Source organism: Emydura macquarii, unplaced genomic scaffold (assembly GCF_026122565.2).
Source record: "Emydura macquarii macquarii isolate MOO-44397 ecotype Brisbane River unplaced genomic scaffold, CSIRO-AGI_Emac_v2 contig_2897, whole genome shotgun sequence".
Lineage (NCBI taxonomy): Eukaryota > Metazoa > Chordata > Testudines > Chelidae > Emydura > Emydura macquarii.
Window position 1 is genome coordinate 8570868 of NW_027133034.1, and position 17398 is coordinate 8588265.

General features: G+C 40.0%; 1 protein-coding gene across 3 annotated transcripts in view; it reads right to left on the reverse strand.

Moving 5' to 3' along the window:
• Window positions 1–8795, reverse strand: part of LOC137166881 (transducin-like enhancer protein 1) — a 99837-nt gene extending 91042 nt beyond the window's left edge. For all 3 annotated transcript variants that reach the window (XM_067568779.1, XM_067568776.1, XM_067568777.1), the window contains exons 1-4: window positions 8107–8795; window positions 6986–7086; window positions 5183–5246; window positions 5035–5079 (exon numbers count right to left, since the gene is read on the reverse strand). In XM_067568779.1, the coding sequence (XP_067424880.1) occupies window positions 5035–5079; window positions 5183–5246; window positions 6986–7086; window positions 8107–8130 (234 nt within the window). In that variant the 5' untranslated portion in view covers window positions 8131–8795. The remainder of the gene's footprint in view (window positions 1–5034; window positions 5080–5182; window positions 5247–6985; window positions 7087–8106) is intronic.
• Between the last annotated feature and the right edge of the window lie 8603 nt (window positions 8796–17398).

Consider the following 17398-nt stretch of genomic DNA (forward strand, 5'->3'; position numbering starts at 1 on the left):
CAAATCCCAATGGCTTGCTCCTAATGCAGTTTTCTATTGTGTCTGTTCTTGTCAATACACTGACTGGTCACCTTACTTGTAAGTTACTTTGACCGACTGTTTATCCAAGACAAGAAAAAGCTACAAGAGAAACAAAAACCATCATTCGGGAAGAAACTCAGTTTGCTGTCCAATATCTTTAGCAGCTTAATTACTACTTTGCTGAAGATGTTTTGTTTTTAAACACCTACCCAGAAAATTACAGGGCACATTACAGGTTATAACACACGCATAACCTTCATAAGATTTTTGTTTTACAATTTAATTATTAGCACCAATTTACTTAAGGTTGCAAGGTAACTGATGAATCAAGGTACAGGTAAAACTGTGATTTATGCAGCTTCTACTGCAATGGGGTCCTGGTCCTTGGTGCTACAATAATCCAAAGAATAATAAAGTACTCTTTGTTAAACTTGTGTTTAAAGCTGGTCCAACTGCTGAGACTAATAACAAGGATTCCAGTAAGGGAGTGTCACAAAGTGGCAAGTCACCTACTATAAACAGATGAAGCCTACCAGCCAGCTCATTTCGCATAGTCCACTGAATAACTGACAAAAACTAGTAACTACATCACTGACATGGGCAACGTAAATGCAAGCCAATGACCAAGAGGTGAAATGTTCTGTCTCATTACCAATCCTCTCAGCTTTCTAGTCCCCAGAGCTCAGATAGGGTATATAATTGAGATTACTGCGCTCATTTATAAATGCTGATGGTTCTTTTATATATAAATCACATTTGTAAAGTAAATATGACTGAGTGGAGAAAAAAAGCCATTATGATTCTATCTTGATGTTTTCTTTAAGACACAGATTCGCTTTATCTTAGGTGCCCAAAAGTTAACTAAGAGCCACTTAACATTCTGATTACACAGCCTCAAAATCTTCAGGAAAAATTCATAAAATTATTCACTCCAATAAATTAAAATGCAATTAAGAAAAAAAGGCAAAAATTTAATTTATCTTTAAATCCCTTTCAACAATACTACCATCCGATTAAAGAGCTGTGGAGAGCCAAGAAAGCCTCTTAATTCCCCTCTATTTAACCCATTCCTGGAGACCGTGATTTCTAATGAGATATCAGTAAAAGACTTGGGTCTTGAATATTGAGTGTTTAAAGTGATTTCATACGACAGACTGAACTAAGTGGACATTTAACTCTTGTACTATTGGTTAGTATATATTTAAGGTTTTATTATTTTGGAAGAGGAAAGGCAACAAGCCAAAGAAAGTGGAAGGGCACTAAATGACAAGTTTGCCTGAAGACAGGTCAAAGATCACAACCATCCACCCGAAGACTCAGAGACCCACCTGCCAATTTCAGGATGGCAGAAACTCACCACACACTAGTAGTAGTTTATGTAACTTTGTCAGTGGGTTCAACAGTGATGGATCTCTCTTTGGCTGCCTGCCACTGAACAAAAGCTAATCTCTCACCTAAACAATTTGGACTTTAAACACACTAGGAAGCTTTATCTCCTGACTTATTTCAGAAGACGACAGACATGGCTGATGAAAATAAAGAAACACTGCTTTAATAGCCACTGACAGCAGCCCTTCCAGTACAGTACAGCTATTAACACTTGACAGACTCTGTGACTCAGCGCCAGGAGCTGCAGTGCATCCATTGCTGGCCATGGATGCCACAGTAGGAAAATCTGAGTTAGAAAGGATTAAGTATGAAAGTAAAAAAATTTTAAAAAATAAAACAAAAACCCTATAAAATGCTCCCAGGTCATTAGAATGTAATGTCCTAAAGAATATAAAACCTACATGTAAGTCAACCTTACATGTCCTGAACAACAACTCGTCTCTGCTACATACATCCAAACATTGGTTGAGAACAATTCTATAGTTTGTATTTTTTTTTTTTTTGAGGGGGGGGGGGGTGTTTTGGTTTTATTAAAGTTTTGTTGTGTTTCTTCTGTTTGTTTTTTAATGTGGATATCTGTAAAACAGCATAAAACCTATATTAAACACTATAAGGAGTCTGATTTAAGTCTACCAACGCTAGTTCATGCCAAAAACAAGAAAGGAAGCCACAAAGAGAACAGTAAGGATAAATGTACTGCACAGATGCTTTGCTCACTAAGCACTGTCCAGGCTGCAGGCTTAAATGAGGCAGATGTCCTGGGAGGGGTGAATGCACTCATGTAATTAAAAGCTACTGTAATGCTTATATACAAGGGGCAGAGTTAAGGCTGTGAAGGCAACCTTAACTTTGCCATTTCCTGACCCGAGTGCATCACTTTCTAACCTATGCATTCTTTTAATGTAGTGCATTTTAGAATGAAATATTTATTTTGTTAAAAGTCTATTTATACCAACATTCAAGCCTTTGTGAATTTATTCCAGCCAATTTGTTATAAACTCCTGAATTAAAGGATAATGGAACTGTTGACATAACATTAACATATAATATATGGGCAACAAACCAGCTCTTACATGAGCATGCAAGCTATAATTACATCACTTTTTATTTGGGTGACACTTTTATTTTAACACCGGTGCAGCACTTCACTGTGTGAAGTACCACTGTAGCAGTATATATTAAAAAAATCATCAGCCCAACAACTCTGAAGGGCTTCACACAGAGCAAGGGTAACATCTACACAGGAGACAGGCTTTCAGAACATTAAAGCTTGTTCCATGGAAAGTTTCCCCATCACTGCATTTTTCTGTAACAAAGATGTTGTCAGAAATGACAATTTTGTGTGTCCCCTGATGATGCCTTGCTAGCATTTGGTTATAAGCCATAAAGCAGGAATAATTTCAGCCTGTCAGGAGTCTAGCTAATGCCCAGTTTCCCCCAGAGAGAATTCCTGTCAAAGGTAATGAAAGCTCCAAAGGCCCTCTCTACAACATAATGAGCACTTAGGCCATGCTGGTGATCAGCCAGCAAAAAGCATCAATTTGAGCCTGGCTATACCCTGGAGGCTAGACGTCACCAGTTTTAATAAGAATTAGGATTATTATCTACCAAATGCCTCCCCAGAACACAGCATCTGAAATTTAGAAGGATGTTTTTAAATTTAAGATGATTTATACTGAACTATAACAGTGCTATTTTGCACCTTTGTCATTTCGAATTTGAGACTGAATTTGAGACTAACTCTGCACTCGAGAGAGAGATGGTATATGGAAGACATGAGAACCCACTAACACTAAAGCAACTTATTTTCTTGTCAACTTTCATTTTTAGATTTCCATGCATTTCCCCAGAAATTTATTCTTTCATCCCTTAGATTATGATTAAGAAAAATACAGATAGCATTAAAATCACAATATTAAGCACACACAAAACATACTGCCTTCCCCAGCTGGACTACCACAGGCTAGAAATACAATACATTCTTTCATTTATTTAAAAACTTTCTACCCTGAATCACCACAGCAAACAAACATCATACACCACTTATATATAATCATTAAAGCCTGGCAATACACAGAAGTTATGGTCAGTGTGGAAGTCTGAGCTCCCAGACACCTTGATCTTGTGGATTTCACTTGAGAGCAACATGAATGGTTAAAATTTTTAGTGCATTATACAAATTACATATTCTCATCAACTGTTCCATTATTTTAAATCCATCTACGGGACAGTTACAAGAACTTCTGGTACAAGTATTATATAAACTTACAGTTGGATCAGAAGAAGTTAGCACTTAGATGTTGGTTTTATCATAACTTATCAGAGTTTACCATTACATTATCTGAAGTAAAAATATATGAAGAATTTCTTCAGAGAGCACAAAACAGTTGCCTGAAGTCAAAACTGACACTGTTCAAAATTTAATTTGCAAAAGAAAAACGTAATTCAGCTCTAGAGCTAAACTGAGAGTCACAAATGGTAGCCCAAATTTTCTCCCTACCATATTCAGTGTCATCTCAAAACAAAAGTTGTCATTTTTCTGTATTAGCCAATACGCTGAATTTAAACAAATGCATCTCCAATTGAACATCTCAGGCTAAATACATGTAACTCCACTTTACCAAATTTGATATTTTTCCGGGTGTAATAAATTAAGAATATCAAAGAGTTCAAACTTACAAAAACAGAATCCAGTTCTGAAATACACTTGCTTAATGAAAGCCTTTGAATGTACTGAAGATCTGAAACCTGAACTAATCAATTTCTTCGCTGTGCCCTAGCCGGTCAGCCATGCTCTTTAATTTAATGAAACAAGAGTTTTAGATGAAATAGCACATATACATCAAGAAAGAATTGTATTGTTGCACTTTGAAATGTGTCCAACTGTGCAACTTCATCTAATGATAATTTTTTTAAGAGGCCATCGATTTCTGAAAGACTTATTGTACCAGCATCTTGATGAAAAAGTGAATGTCAGCATATCTACAGAATACTTACACCCTCCCATTAATGCTTTCTTTGGCAGACAATGACTACTCAATTGAGGGTCCTCTGGGCTGAGCAATCATTTAGCTTTTCTTCTCTTATGAGGTCCTTAGTGCCTTGTTCCAGTTCAATACCTCCTTTTATTCACCATTATGGTGGCCATAAGTGTGAGTTTTATGGGAACTTGCAAACTCAGTCATAACTAGAATTTTCCAAGTCACTAATCTTTTCATACTTTTAAATTGCTAGGTTTTGAGCAACTATCAACATATGTTGCAAATGCATAAGAGAGTGAGTAGACAGATCCAAGGCTGTACCAACTAGGAATTTCCTCAAAGAAATCTATTTCCTTATAAACCACTGAACTTAAGTGTCTTTGTTTAGAGACAAGCCCTTTTCTATATATTTTTCCACATCTTTCAGAACCAGAAGCGACACAACCATTCCATTCTGCAGCCCTTATCTATACCATCATTTTATATTAGTTAGCTGAACAATGTTTACTAGCCACAACTATGAATGAATCCAATCTTTCAGAGGTACTGTACTAATTCACATATAAAATCCAAGAGCTGCGTCTAACCACATCATAAATTAGATTATAGATTTATTAGTTATGAACTTAGATGAATATCTTACCTGTTTGTGCATTTCAATGTTTAATCCATAAGACATTTCATAATACTGCAAAGAAAGGAAAGTACAATTTAAAACAAGCATAAGAGAGTAAAGTATTAGAAAATATTTGCTGTAATAAACAAAAGAAAAACAATTTTTTTATACTTACCATCACATAGTGCCTCTGCATTTCTGTCTTTTCACTTGCCAGTTTCTCACATTCCAATTTAAGACTACAAAAATAAGACACTTATGTAAATTTTATGACAATTGTTTTGACATCTACCTGCCCTATTTGCACTTTGAAATGAAGACTAATAAGCTATCCATGTAAATACCCATAAACTGTAGCCTAGTATCAGAATAGAAAAACAACATGAATATAAAGAGTACATAGCATTCATCAAATCAGAACAAATTCATTTTAAATACATACTAATTAAAGCTCCAATATCAAAACATTATGCTTAGAGTGATGCCCAAAAATTGTCAACCTCCAAACTATGGTATTGCCTGAATTCAGTTTAATTCCTAGTGAACTAGAAAGATCTTTTTAATTCACACGTAGTGTACCAGAGACCAAGAACATAACCACAGTAGAAGACTCAACTATGTTTCAGTTCTAAACCTTTACTTCAAGTAGTCTCCTGATTTTGTACTTAGCTATCTTATCAAAAATTTGAAAATGTATAGCCTTCAAGTATTATTTAAAATTATATATGCTTTTCTTATACTTATGAGAACTAAGTATAGGAACTGTAGTTTCAAATAATCTGTACCCTTACAACTCCATCACCACCAATTAAAACAAAATATTAAATACCATTTCTTTGTAATATGGACTGGTAACTGACTTTTAAAAAAAAAAAAAACAGCAAGAGTCCTGTGGCACCTTAAAGACTAACAAATTTATTTGGGCATAAGCTTTCGTGGGCAGAAACCCACTTCGTCAGATTTTTTTTTTTTTTTTTTTTTTAAAAAGACAGCAATCTATTAAAAAGTGATTGGAGTGCATGCTCACTTTTTTTTACATGTAACAGTATACAGTTTACAGTTTAAGTTCTGCAATTTTTAAATACAAGACTTATCAAAAATAAGCAGAGGCCTGGATGAGTTAGTGTTTATCTGTAGCGATAAAGACCATAGAGTAAAACAATATCATGAAAGTCTAACCCAAACCTTCAAAAAGAAGGAAATTTGTACATAGAGCCCTCTATTCAATCTCTCTCAGCCACTGTATACAGATATACACCCAGGGACATGCTCCCGGTTAATACCAGAAATAATTCTCATGTAATGAGGGGAAAATACACCCCTGACGTCTTCTGCAATAAGCACAAGCACTAGCAACACAGTGCTTCAAGGATGGCATAACAACCATAAGTGAATTTCATTGTTTTGGTAGATCTGAGATTATGTGGCACAGTAGGCTTTTTTAAAATCCTTATTTGCTCTTTAAATACTACTTACTTCCATTTTTATTTGTTTGTTTGCATTAGACTACACCACGTCCTACTGAACTTCTAACTCTTATTAAAACCTTATTTCAACAGTGCCTTAGTACTGGAATGCGGGAACATGAGGACAAAGGCATCCATTGACCTGCTGTTCTGAACTCAGCCTGTTACAAAATTCTCAAGAGCAAATATTGACAGTTATTGTGAAGCTCTGAAAACACACAGAAAAAAGTTCATCTGAAGAGCAGCAAAACAGGCAGTGAAAACAATGGCAAGGAAAGAAAAGGAGGAGTGAATGACAGGACTTAACTGTGACTCCACACGCCACCATCTGGACACAGATATAAAAAACAGCTTCTCCCACCAGCAAAAGTAAAGACAAGAAAAAGAAACACACACAGACCCCACTGAACAACACGTTGTGCACCAGCCTGAAATCCTCAAACGCAGTATGTGCCTGAGGCCTATGGTGCAGAAAGAATGGGTTAAGAACAGAGCATGTACGCTGCACCCACCTGTGATACTGAGCTTGAAGGAACTGAAACTCCTCTTTGATCCGATCCAGAGACTCTGGAATAGTGAATTTAAAAGGCTGACCTGCAGCCTGGTGTGGCGTCTAGAAAGGCCAGCAGAGGAAAGAAAGCACAAGAGAAAAAAATGTTTAAACAAAGAACCGTGAGCAAAGCCATAGGATGGGTTTGAAAATTAAGCTACTTATCCCACTGTCTGCTCAGCTAACTCCCTAGGAAGCACCCCTGCCACCGCATACTTCAAAATCAGGACTGGGGCCAACAGCTACAGGACAGTTAAGGGTCCCATGAACATGGGCATCACACCCCAGGAAAGAGAGAGGACTTAAATCCACCGTAGGTTACCATTATTCAGGAGAACACTAGGGAAAGGGGAGGAAGAGACCTGGGGACCCACATGTCACTATTAACCACTACCACCACCACCCTCAAATAAAAGTTGGTTTTAACTCCACTCTCCATATAACTGCCCGAGGACAGGTAGAAGAATCTCCCACCCACACTTGTCACCACCATCCCAGTGCTAACTCCTCCCTGCGGTAAAATCACGTGGGGGGGGGGGTTGAGAGAAGACACACATTCGGTCTCTCTCTGCTCCAGCGAGTTTTTGGCCACAACTAAAGAAGGGGGAAGGAGCCAACCTGGCGGAGAGGCGAAGAAGCGTCCCGGCCCCGCCATTGTCATTTATATGCAAATAAGTTACACATTAAACAAAGGGGAGAGAGGGCGAAGGAGCCGCTCTTCCCCCCCCCACACACACACACACACACAGGCAAGCAGGGGCTGTGTTCTCCGTTCCGGGGAAGAGCCAAACGGGAACCCCCCCGGGACAGGAAAGCCAAGAAGTTGGCCCGTGCCCTGTTGTGATGCCTGCCGCTGTGGGGCAGGAAGCCCAGGGGCCCGCAGGAGAGCTAGGGGTGGAGACGGGGAGTGCAGAGAGCGATCAAGCAGCGTGAGAGCGGCTGGCTTGGCAGGCAGGGATGCAGTGGCCACTCCCTCACCCAAGGCACAGGGCAGCAGCAGGGATCCCCGTGCCATCCCGCTCCTGCAGGGCGGCCAGGGACAGGCGAGTGCCGGGCGGGTAGCCCGGGCCGAGGTTTACTTACGGGATGCCGGCTCTGGGGGAACATGGCTCTGGCCGCCGCTCTGCTCCTCTGCAGCTCAATTCTCGACGGAGTGACCCCCAACTTTAGATCCCGAGCCCCGAGCAGCCCCCGGGGGGAGACGCCGCTCAGCGCCCCGGCCGCGGCATCCTCCTCCCGCCGCCGCCTCCTTTGTTGTTGTTGTTGTTGGGCGGGGGGCTCGGCCAGCAACGCGCCCCGGCCGCTCGCTGGAAAGTCACCGGCAGGTGTCGGCTCCTCGGGGGCGTCAGCCCCAGCCGGTCCCCAGGCCGCGCGGCTCCGCGGGGCGGTGCAAAGCTGGGGGTGGCTGCGCCCCTCGCTGCCCGTCCTCCTCCTCTGGCCGCCGCTTCTGTCTGCTGCAGAGTAAATAATCCCCTTTCGCAGGCTCGTAATAACTTGTGCAATTGTAAGACCGGAAACCCCGGGCGGAGGCGACTCCTCTCCCCACGGCTCCTGCCCGCAGGGGAAATCCAGGCCGGGGCGCGGGCGGGCTGGCACCGGCGGGACACTCAGGAGATGGGGGCGCAAGAGAAAGTCCCCGGCGCAGCTCCCGGGCGTTGGCGAGGGGGCCGACTCCAGCGGCACATGCACTGCGGGAACCACAGGGCGCGGAGAGCTCGGGCCCTTGCAGAGAGAGAGAGGCACCAACACCCACCCACCCCCACGGCTCCCAGGCCACCCACCCACCCCCCGAGAGCGCCCGGCGGGGCTAATCAGCGAGCAGCTCCTCCGCGCAGTAACCCCACTGCAGCCTCCTCCGGCCGGGCGGGCATCCGGGGAGCAGCGACTCTCAGCAGCGCCCCGCAAGCGCCGCGCGCGGCAGCATCCTGGGCTCTCCCGGGCCGGCGCCTGGCTCCACTCACCGTCGGGACAAAGTTCTCTCCAGCGCCCCGGGCCGACACATCCAGACCACGGCCCGCACTTACAGCCGCCGCCCCCCCATGGCTAATAGTGCGCACGCAGTATGCAAACTCCGCGGGGCGTGGGCCGGGCCGGGCCGGGGAGCGCAGCAGCGCCGCGGCAGTAGCAAGCGCTCAATAAACGGGACACGACGTATCCGCCCCGCCCGCGCTGGTTACATTAACACGCGGTTTCACACTCCTCTAGCTAACCAGCCTCCCGGCCCCGCCCACTCGAGGGGGAGGAGGGGTTTCCCGGCCAATCGCCTCTTCAGAGACCAACGTGGGGTGCTGATGTACACCGCTCGACTGCCCAATGGGGCAAGCCTCTCGTCCCTCCCGCTCTCCTTCTTCGCTGGGAAGCTTTTCTGGCGGAGCTGCAGGACCCTTCCGAGCGGACCAATAAGAGGCCGCGGAACGCTGAGCGAGGCAGGGAGAATGGGAAGGTCGGTGGGAAGGAGAGTGGAGAGGCTGAGTTGTCAATCAAAGTAACGTGGGCGGGGGGGGGGGGGACGACACAGAGAAAAAGGAGGAGGAGGGAAAAGGGAAGGGAGGGAGGAGTGTATTGCTGGGATCTGGTTTGTTCCTCCACTTTGCCCCCCCTTCCTTTCTCTAGTCTCAATGTGAAAGTAACACGGAGAGATAAATGCTGTGTCCTACCATAGGGCAGGACAAGCTGCAGTTAAAGCGAGACATTCACTGCCCTGTTTAAACACACTAACTGGGGTCGAGGGTGTCATGCTCCAGGCATTGAGGTTGGTGTGTACATATCTATTTGTATCACTTTTTTCTTCGAATAATTCACTGCTGGGCTCAGACCAAGCATGGAAAACTTTAGCCCAAAAGACAATTTTTCAGAAAGTTATGAATATGACAAAATGGTGTTTGCTGGAAAGACAGTTTACCCATAACAGCTACTAGGGGCCCACTATTTTAATTATTATGTATATACATACTCCATCTTATTTAAGAAATATCATTTAGATGCACACCCACTTTATGTTTTTATAATACAAATATGCAGCCCATCTAAAACAATATCCAAATCACATCAAATAAAAAATAGGCCTCATTCTGCTCTCATTTACATCAGTTTTCATCCAAAAGAACTGCAATGCTGTTCATTGCTGTAAACTGAAAGCACATTTTTTTATCCCAGAGTTTACTTTCTAATTCCAACAGACAAATATGGCACATTTGCATATTTCATTTATAGGTTATGTACACCTAGGTGCACAAACTGTGGCACCTGCTTAATAGTGTACTTGAATAGAGGGAAAATATAGTAAAGTAGGATGAAAGTCTCAACTTGATTTAATGCATTGCAATGTAAAAACTGCAATTTTAATTATAGTGTCCCCCTCAGACAGACCTGAATTTGGTAAAACTGACTTCTTTCTAAGAGTGTTCCTCTGGAGCTAAGCAGTCAGAAACTTCCAATGTTATAAACAGCTTATAGGTCTATTTGAAGTAGACTAGGGTAAAACAAATTCCACATGCTCCATGTGTGACTACTGCCATGTCAAGTATTGACACAGCCCACAATGGGATGTAAATGTCTTCAGAACACACCCTGTAGTAACAACCATCTTATTCATAGCAGAATTTAATAATAAAGCATTAGGCACTAGTAGCTATATATTTAAAACAATGTTTTAATGTGTTAACATACTTATTCTGGTCACACATTTTACCTAAAGGAGATGTCCTAAAATATTATAAGGAGTCACTGAAACATAAAGGGAGCAATTTGATAGTAAACATTTTCTTACCCTATATTTAAACTTGCCTTTAAATGTTTGAGTGATTTATTCATAATTGTATTACATTTCAGTATGTAATTTCAATTAAGAACTGATTATGGTTAAAATTCAATGGGAATGAAATAGTTACATCTCTAAACAAGAGCAATTTATGACTTTATTCAATTATCAGTGTTATTTTTTTACTGCAGTATTATCAGTTTTACCTACATTAAAAAAATGATAGGCTGGGGGGGGGGGGGAGGAAATAAAAAACAAAACAAACTCTCATTACCTGTGAGTATTTTGCAAAACACCTGATGAATTTTGTACTCCTCAGGATTCACAGTGTTTTGAAATGGAATTCAATCTCATAAGTAAGAAGGTATATTTTCTTCTTTCACCATTTCCTAGGGGCAGTCAACAAAGTTTTGCTTTTCATCAGAGGGCAGTGATTGTGGCATCAGACTGTAAATTTGTCTAGTGGCGCGTGCATAGTACTGGGAGTCAGAATTTCTGAGAGTTCTATGCCCAACAATTTGCTGTATTATCTTAGGCAAGTCAGTTCACCTCTCAGCATTGGTTTACCCATATAAAATAGGTATTAGCATAGTTAGCTACCTCACATGCATTAAAAAGCTTAATTAATTAATGCTTATAAAGCACTCTAGATCCCCAGATGAAAAGTGCTATAAAATATAAACTATTATTATATATGTTGTGGGTGCACCTGGTAGTTCTGGAACAGTGTATTTTGGAACAGGAACAAAAGTGGTTTTTTTTTTAATTGCTCACCTACATGAAAGTTGAAATGTCTTGTGATCTTTATTTATCATATTTAAATTTTTCAGCGCATGTTTTAACAAATACAGAAGAGCTCTGTTTTCCTCATTCCTTTTAACAAGTGCTTTCTGACCTACTGAGATGCTAGGAGCAGAGACTTAAGGGCATTTTGAGCCTCTTCCTTCAAAATCAGTATGGAAGAGCAGTAAAACCAGTAGTAGAACTGTTTGTGGGTTGATTTTTTTTTTTTAATGAAAGCTGCTATATGTATAAAATAATCATAATAATTACTAGTTTTTTCACATATTTAACCATTCTTATAGATCATCATAAGTTGATGATAGGGGATCAAAATCTTCTCTTGGTGACATCAATGTAAATGTAACCTGAAGTTAATTCCACTGGAGTCTATGACGTTTCTAAATATTTAAACTAGTGCTACACAAATAAAAAAATTGGGTTGTGTGTGTAAAAAGCTGCCTCCCATCCAAGGTAATATTTTCTCCCAGATTGTTATGCTGTAATAATTATATTACAAAACTCTCTAACTGCATTAAAATAATAGTGTTTAAACTATCAAACTGCTTTAGTCTTATGTTTTAAATAAATATACAGTTTTCAGAGACTGTCTTCAATATTAAAATACCAGAAATCTTTCTGATTAATCATAATTTCTACTCTTCTGTTTGAAGTCTGTTAATTTTTTTCCACTGTGAACATATTAATTTAATGTTCTTACTTCAAACAGCGTAAGGGCCTAATCCTGTTTTGATTATGTACCAAAACTCATATTGAAGTCAGTTGGACTTTTGGATGCTCAGACAAATCTGGATCAGGCCAAAAATGTAGCTGTAGCATAATATTAGGTTTCAGATGTAGCATCTTGCTCTGTTAGGGAAATGATATTCAGTTTACCTTAGATGGGTTTTCTGTTTTTCTTTAATTTGATGTTATTGGTTACAAACAATATGAATATATGTTTTCAGATTTTTTAAAATTCTCACAAAGTGGCAAAAACCCTGTAATAAAATGCTGATGATGTCAATTATCAGGACTTTGTTAATGCTGGAAAAAACCCTCTTTCTCAAATTTGTAATTTATTTCGCTCCTCTGCAACCATAACGCAGTGAGAAAAAATATGTAAAGGAACACTTAACTTCAATAGATGTTACGCTTTTAAAATTCTGGGTTTAAAAGTTCATTGGATTTTCAGTCTGAAAAAGAAAGTGCATATGTTTAAATATTAGTTTGCACTGGGCAAACAGGTACAGGAAGGAGCCAAAAATAGATGAAACAGTGCCTGAGTCATACAATACATGTAATACTGTAGTGCTATATTGTGGAAATTATAATTGTTATGATGAAATGCAGAAGAAGTACTTGTTTTTAAGATTCTGCCTTATTTATAAAATCAAATGATGTGAGCAGGCTAAAAAAGTTAAATTTCTTATTATTCACTATGTGACAGTTCATATTTGTTCTTTAGATGTTTGTGATTTCCATTTTTTTTTCAAATGAATAATTTTCCTTATGCACAGGAATTTTTGGAAAATTCCAACAGGACATTTTCTCATCATTTCTATATTACCTTCCCTCAATCTCCTGTCCTTAAAAAATTCTCCAGACTAAGTAGGGAAAAAAAATCAGTAGCAAATCAGGCAGCAGTAAAACCTCAAATAAAATCAGATCCAAAGAATCTCTTGTGGTTTCACACAATATGGTAAAATTAGAGATTGCAGGAAAGGAACAAAATTAAATTGGGAACATCTGAAGAGAAATGACCAGGCTTTATGAAAATGACACATTGACTGGCCAGTATGCTTTTTTATCAACAATTTCTTTGTTGAGGCACAGATCAAAGAAACCTGCATATGTTTTCATTTTGTTCTAAGTCTAACTAGAAAATTACATCCAGATGTTTAATAGGCATTCTGTTGGTTTTTCTGCATTGATTAGATATGTTGGTACTGTTTGCTTACAAGTGTAGCTGGATCATTAGCTAATGCAAAGAAATGTTTGCAAGTGAGTTGCTAATTAGGTCTTCTGGAAACTCTCCATACTCAGGAACAATTTGTACAGGGGCCAGAAGAACTTGCGGTACTTGAGGAGTTGCTTTCCCTTCTGTGTCTGGGAAAAAACAGTCAGTCCCTTTCCCTAATCTTCTTTTGCCTACAGGGATTGCAGCTTGATCCCAGTGGGTTGAAGTGCAAATAAATTAGGAAGAGACCACACACACACACACCAGTCAATCTGCAGACATGCTATTTGACAAAAAAAGTTTACCAATATGCAGTGTTTAAGACTAAAACGTGTTACATTTTCCACCTTAATGTTATCAAATACACAGGATTTTTGAGCATACTTTAGAGACAGATGGGGAAGCCCTTTATGATAAATGAGTGTACTTGAATCCATTACTGTAGTACTTATAATTAAAGTAGCTCCTTTACAACTTCAGTACTTTTGCAGGGTACTTAAAGACAAAGCTTAGGGGAAGTGAATACATGCTTGGTGAAGGAAAAGGAAAGGGTGATTAGAACCACAGGGAGGGACTCTGAGAAAACTGTTTGCTTTCATAACTTAAAACTTTTATACTGTGTTAAAGCTGAAAAGGTGTCAGAGATATTACCCATTTACAATGTTGTCAGAGAAATTGTTTTAGACTTCCTGGCTCCAGCCTGATAACCTTCTAGGTGCAGTGTCCCCTTTCAAAAGATGCTTGACAATGTCAATGACCTTTATAATAAAGACCACCTGTCACCGTGCTTTTGCCTCTCTCTACAGAGCAAAAAAAACAGTATGTGTATATTTTATGTAGTAAGTGCATACACATGCACACATGTCATGAAAACACACACATGCTTAACTTTAGTCATGTGAATAATCCCAGTAGTGTCAATGACTTTAATCACGAGTAAAGGTAAATGTGTGAGTCACGTATTACAGGATCAGCATTGTATACAATACACATACACACATTTATAAATGAGACTGTATGAATACAGGGATTGTGTTTTCCTCTGTGTTGGAAAACATCTAGAACTATTAAGATTGTTACCACAATGTAGGTAATAATAATAAAAATAAATGGATAATATATCATTGGTACAAATATTAATTTCTATAAGATATGAACTTTCTGTCTTCAGTCTACAGTAAAGATAAAACTGGTATTTTTCAGCTATTACATACTATAGATGAATTGGTAGAAACTCAACAGTAGAGGTTCTGTTGAGATTATATCTAAAGCAGGACTTAAATTCTTCTGTTTCACCATGAAAATGAATGATGTAATTTAATCTGCGAATTTGACACTACAATTCCTCATAGGAGAACTGAATTTTCTATGTAATTTTTCAAGTAAAAAAACCTACTTTTGTAAATGAAACATTTCTAACGCTCCATTTTTGAAATTTTGCTCTGTTTCTCACATTTCTTTGGTCTCTCTTGCTGAACAACCACCTCTAACAGGAACTCCAAACTTCTGAACCACATGCATGTCTCAGACACAGGTCCATTTTCAAATTGTAAAATTAAACACGTAAGGAGTTATTCCTCTTATTTATCAAAACCTAATTGACTTTCACCAGTACTAGCCAATGGAATTGCACAGAAGGATCAGCTGTTTCTTTTTGCCATTACTATCAGCCCCTGCTTCCTTGACAAAAGGTAACATTTTGACAAACAAATGAAATTTTTTAAAAATTGTGTTATTTATTATCAAACATTACTTTTGTCAAAATGTTTTGACCTGCTCTATCCCTGACTGATCAGTTGTGCCTTGCACATTCGCCTGTTCTGGTGAATCAGGGAGAGAGATCAGATAGCAAGAGTGTGAGGAGAGGGTCGGGGAAAGAGCTAGAGCTCTGGGAGGTCATGGGGAAGTAAATAGGAATGTGTGGGCGGTTTGGTGAGGATAAGGGGCTGAGTAGGAAAAGGATTATCCTAGAGGGGGTTGTGGCTGTGAAGGGCACCTGAGGTGAGAAGACCCCAATGTCTGTGCTGATGTATAGGCACTCGAGGGGCTCCTTTGGTGCTGCTGCCTCATTACCCTGAGCACCGTGACAGCAACACACTAAGGAGCCCTTCAAGCATTGATGAAGACCCTCTGGAGAAATCTTGGCCTCACCACAGTTGATGGGAATTTTAACATTGACTTCAATGGGAACAGGATTTCACTCTCTCTCCCCCCCAGCAATTCTGTCCTGGCCCTCCAGCATACCAAGGCCTTTTCTACAATGAGTTTGTAACAATCTGTGCAAATCCCCAGCCTAGGCCCAAGATTTCAAACTGAAGAAGTTTAGACTCATACAAATCATGCTGCACTGCTGCAAATGGTGGCTCCCCACAATGCTGCTGCTTTGATGTGCTGGGGAACCAAGGCAGAAGTTTTGAGGGAACCTTTCAAGCATCAATGCCTGGACACAGAGACACCAGGCCCTCTATCTCTTCTGCGTAAACCAGCCTCATATCCCTGCCATGATACAAAGGCATTGAGCTCCCACATAGCCCAGGCTACTCCTCATTGCACCTTACTGTAACTCATTGGCCAGCCAAGTTGAGATGGAGGGATTATGTAGGAGAAGTGCAGGTCTGCATGGGAGTTAGGAGTGGGGAGCATGAAAGATACTGGAGCTATACAAGGGAGTACATGGGGATAGTAGATAACATATCAATGAGCTAACCATGTGAATAACTATCAACACTGATACCTATACTGAATAAAAAAGCTGAGAAATTCCCTCAGACAAATGTTAAATTTGAGGTGACTGTTAAATGCAAATTAGTCATTGCATGCTATAAAAGGGCAAGGAAATAAACAGTTCAGACATCCAACACCCCATTTACACCCCACTTCTCTGTTCCCCTTTTCAACCAGAACTACCACCTTTTCACCACACACAGTCCACATAATTCATCCTGATCAATCACTATGCAGCTGAACTCTGACTAATCAGATAGTACACCAATGCACCTATATATGCAGATCTAAATTTTGTATTTATCCATAACAAATTTAGAACAATCACCAGTAAACCAAACACAACTTTTTTAAACATTACAGAAAAACATTTATTGCAATCTGGGTCATATTCTTGACAACATTACACTGGTATTATACTACTAAGCAGTGGAGTTAAGTTGGTGTAAAACTGGCGTAAAGGAGTGAAGAATCAGGTCCATGATTTGCAGTCAGATTTCCCCTGACGATTTGCAATACAAAACCACATTCTGTGTTACAACAATCCTGTACCACTTAGCAAAATACATGAATATATAACTAATAAACATGGTGGCATATTGAACAGGTTGAATATTGGTTGTATAGGATAAGGCTGGTTTGAGTCATAGAAAGGGAAACAGTTGGGGGTGGAGAAGGAGAACTGATGAGTGGAGTATAGCTGGGATGTTGAATACTGAACTGTTGGATCCTTGCTTTTTGTGGTTTACGTAGATGGGGTCTACACAGGTGGGAGGGGTGAACTACAACTCAAAAGTTAATGAAGGATTTTGTAGGGAGATTATACTTCTCTATATAATATACAATTTAGTATGGGAGATTATGGATACAAAATTCTTCATTAACTTTTAGTTAAGGTGGCTAGATTGCAGATCCCACCAACGCAAACCACAAAAAGCAAGGAAAAAAGTAGTATAATGTTTGTGCACATACCTATATATCTTTTTAGTACAAATATACATCACAGAATATTGAATGAAATCTTTTCATATTATGCACATGGATTAGTAGTAGGTAAGTGTTAATATTTTCCCATTAATTTAAGGTTTTCACACAAATGGAGTAGATACATGATTAGTCTTCTTGAGCTAGTTCAGTCTGAGTGCACTTCT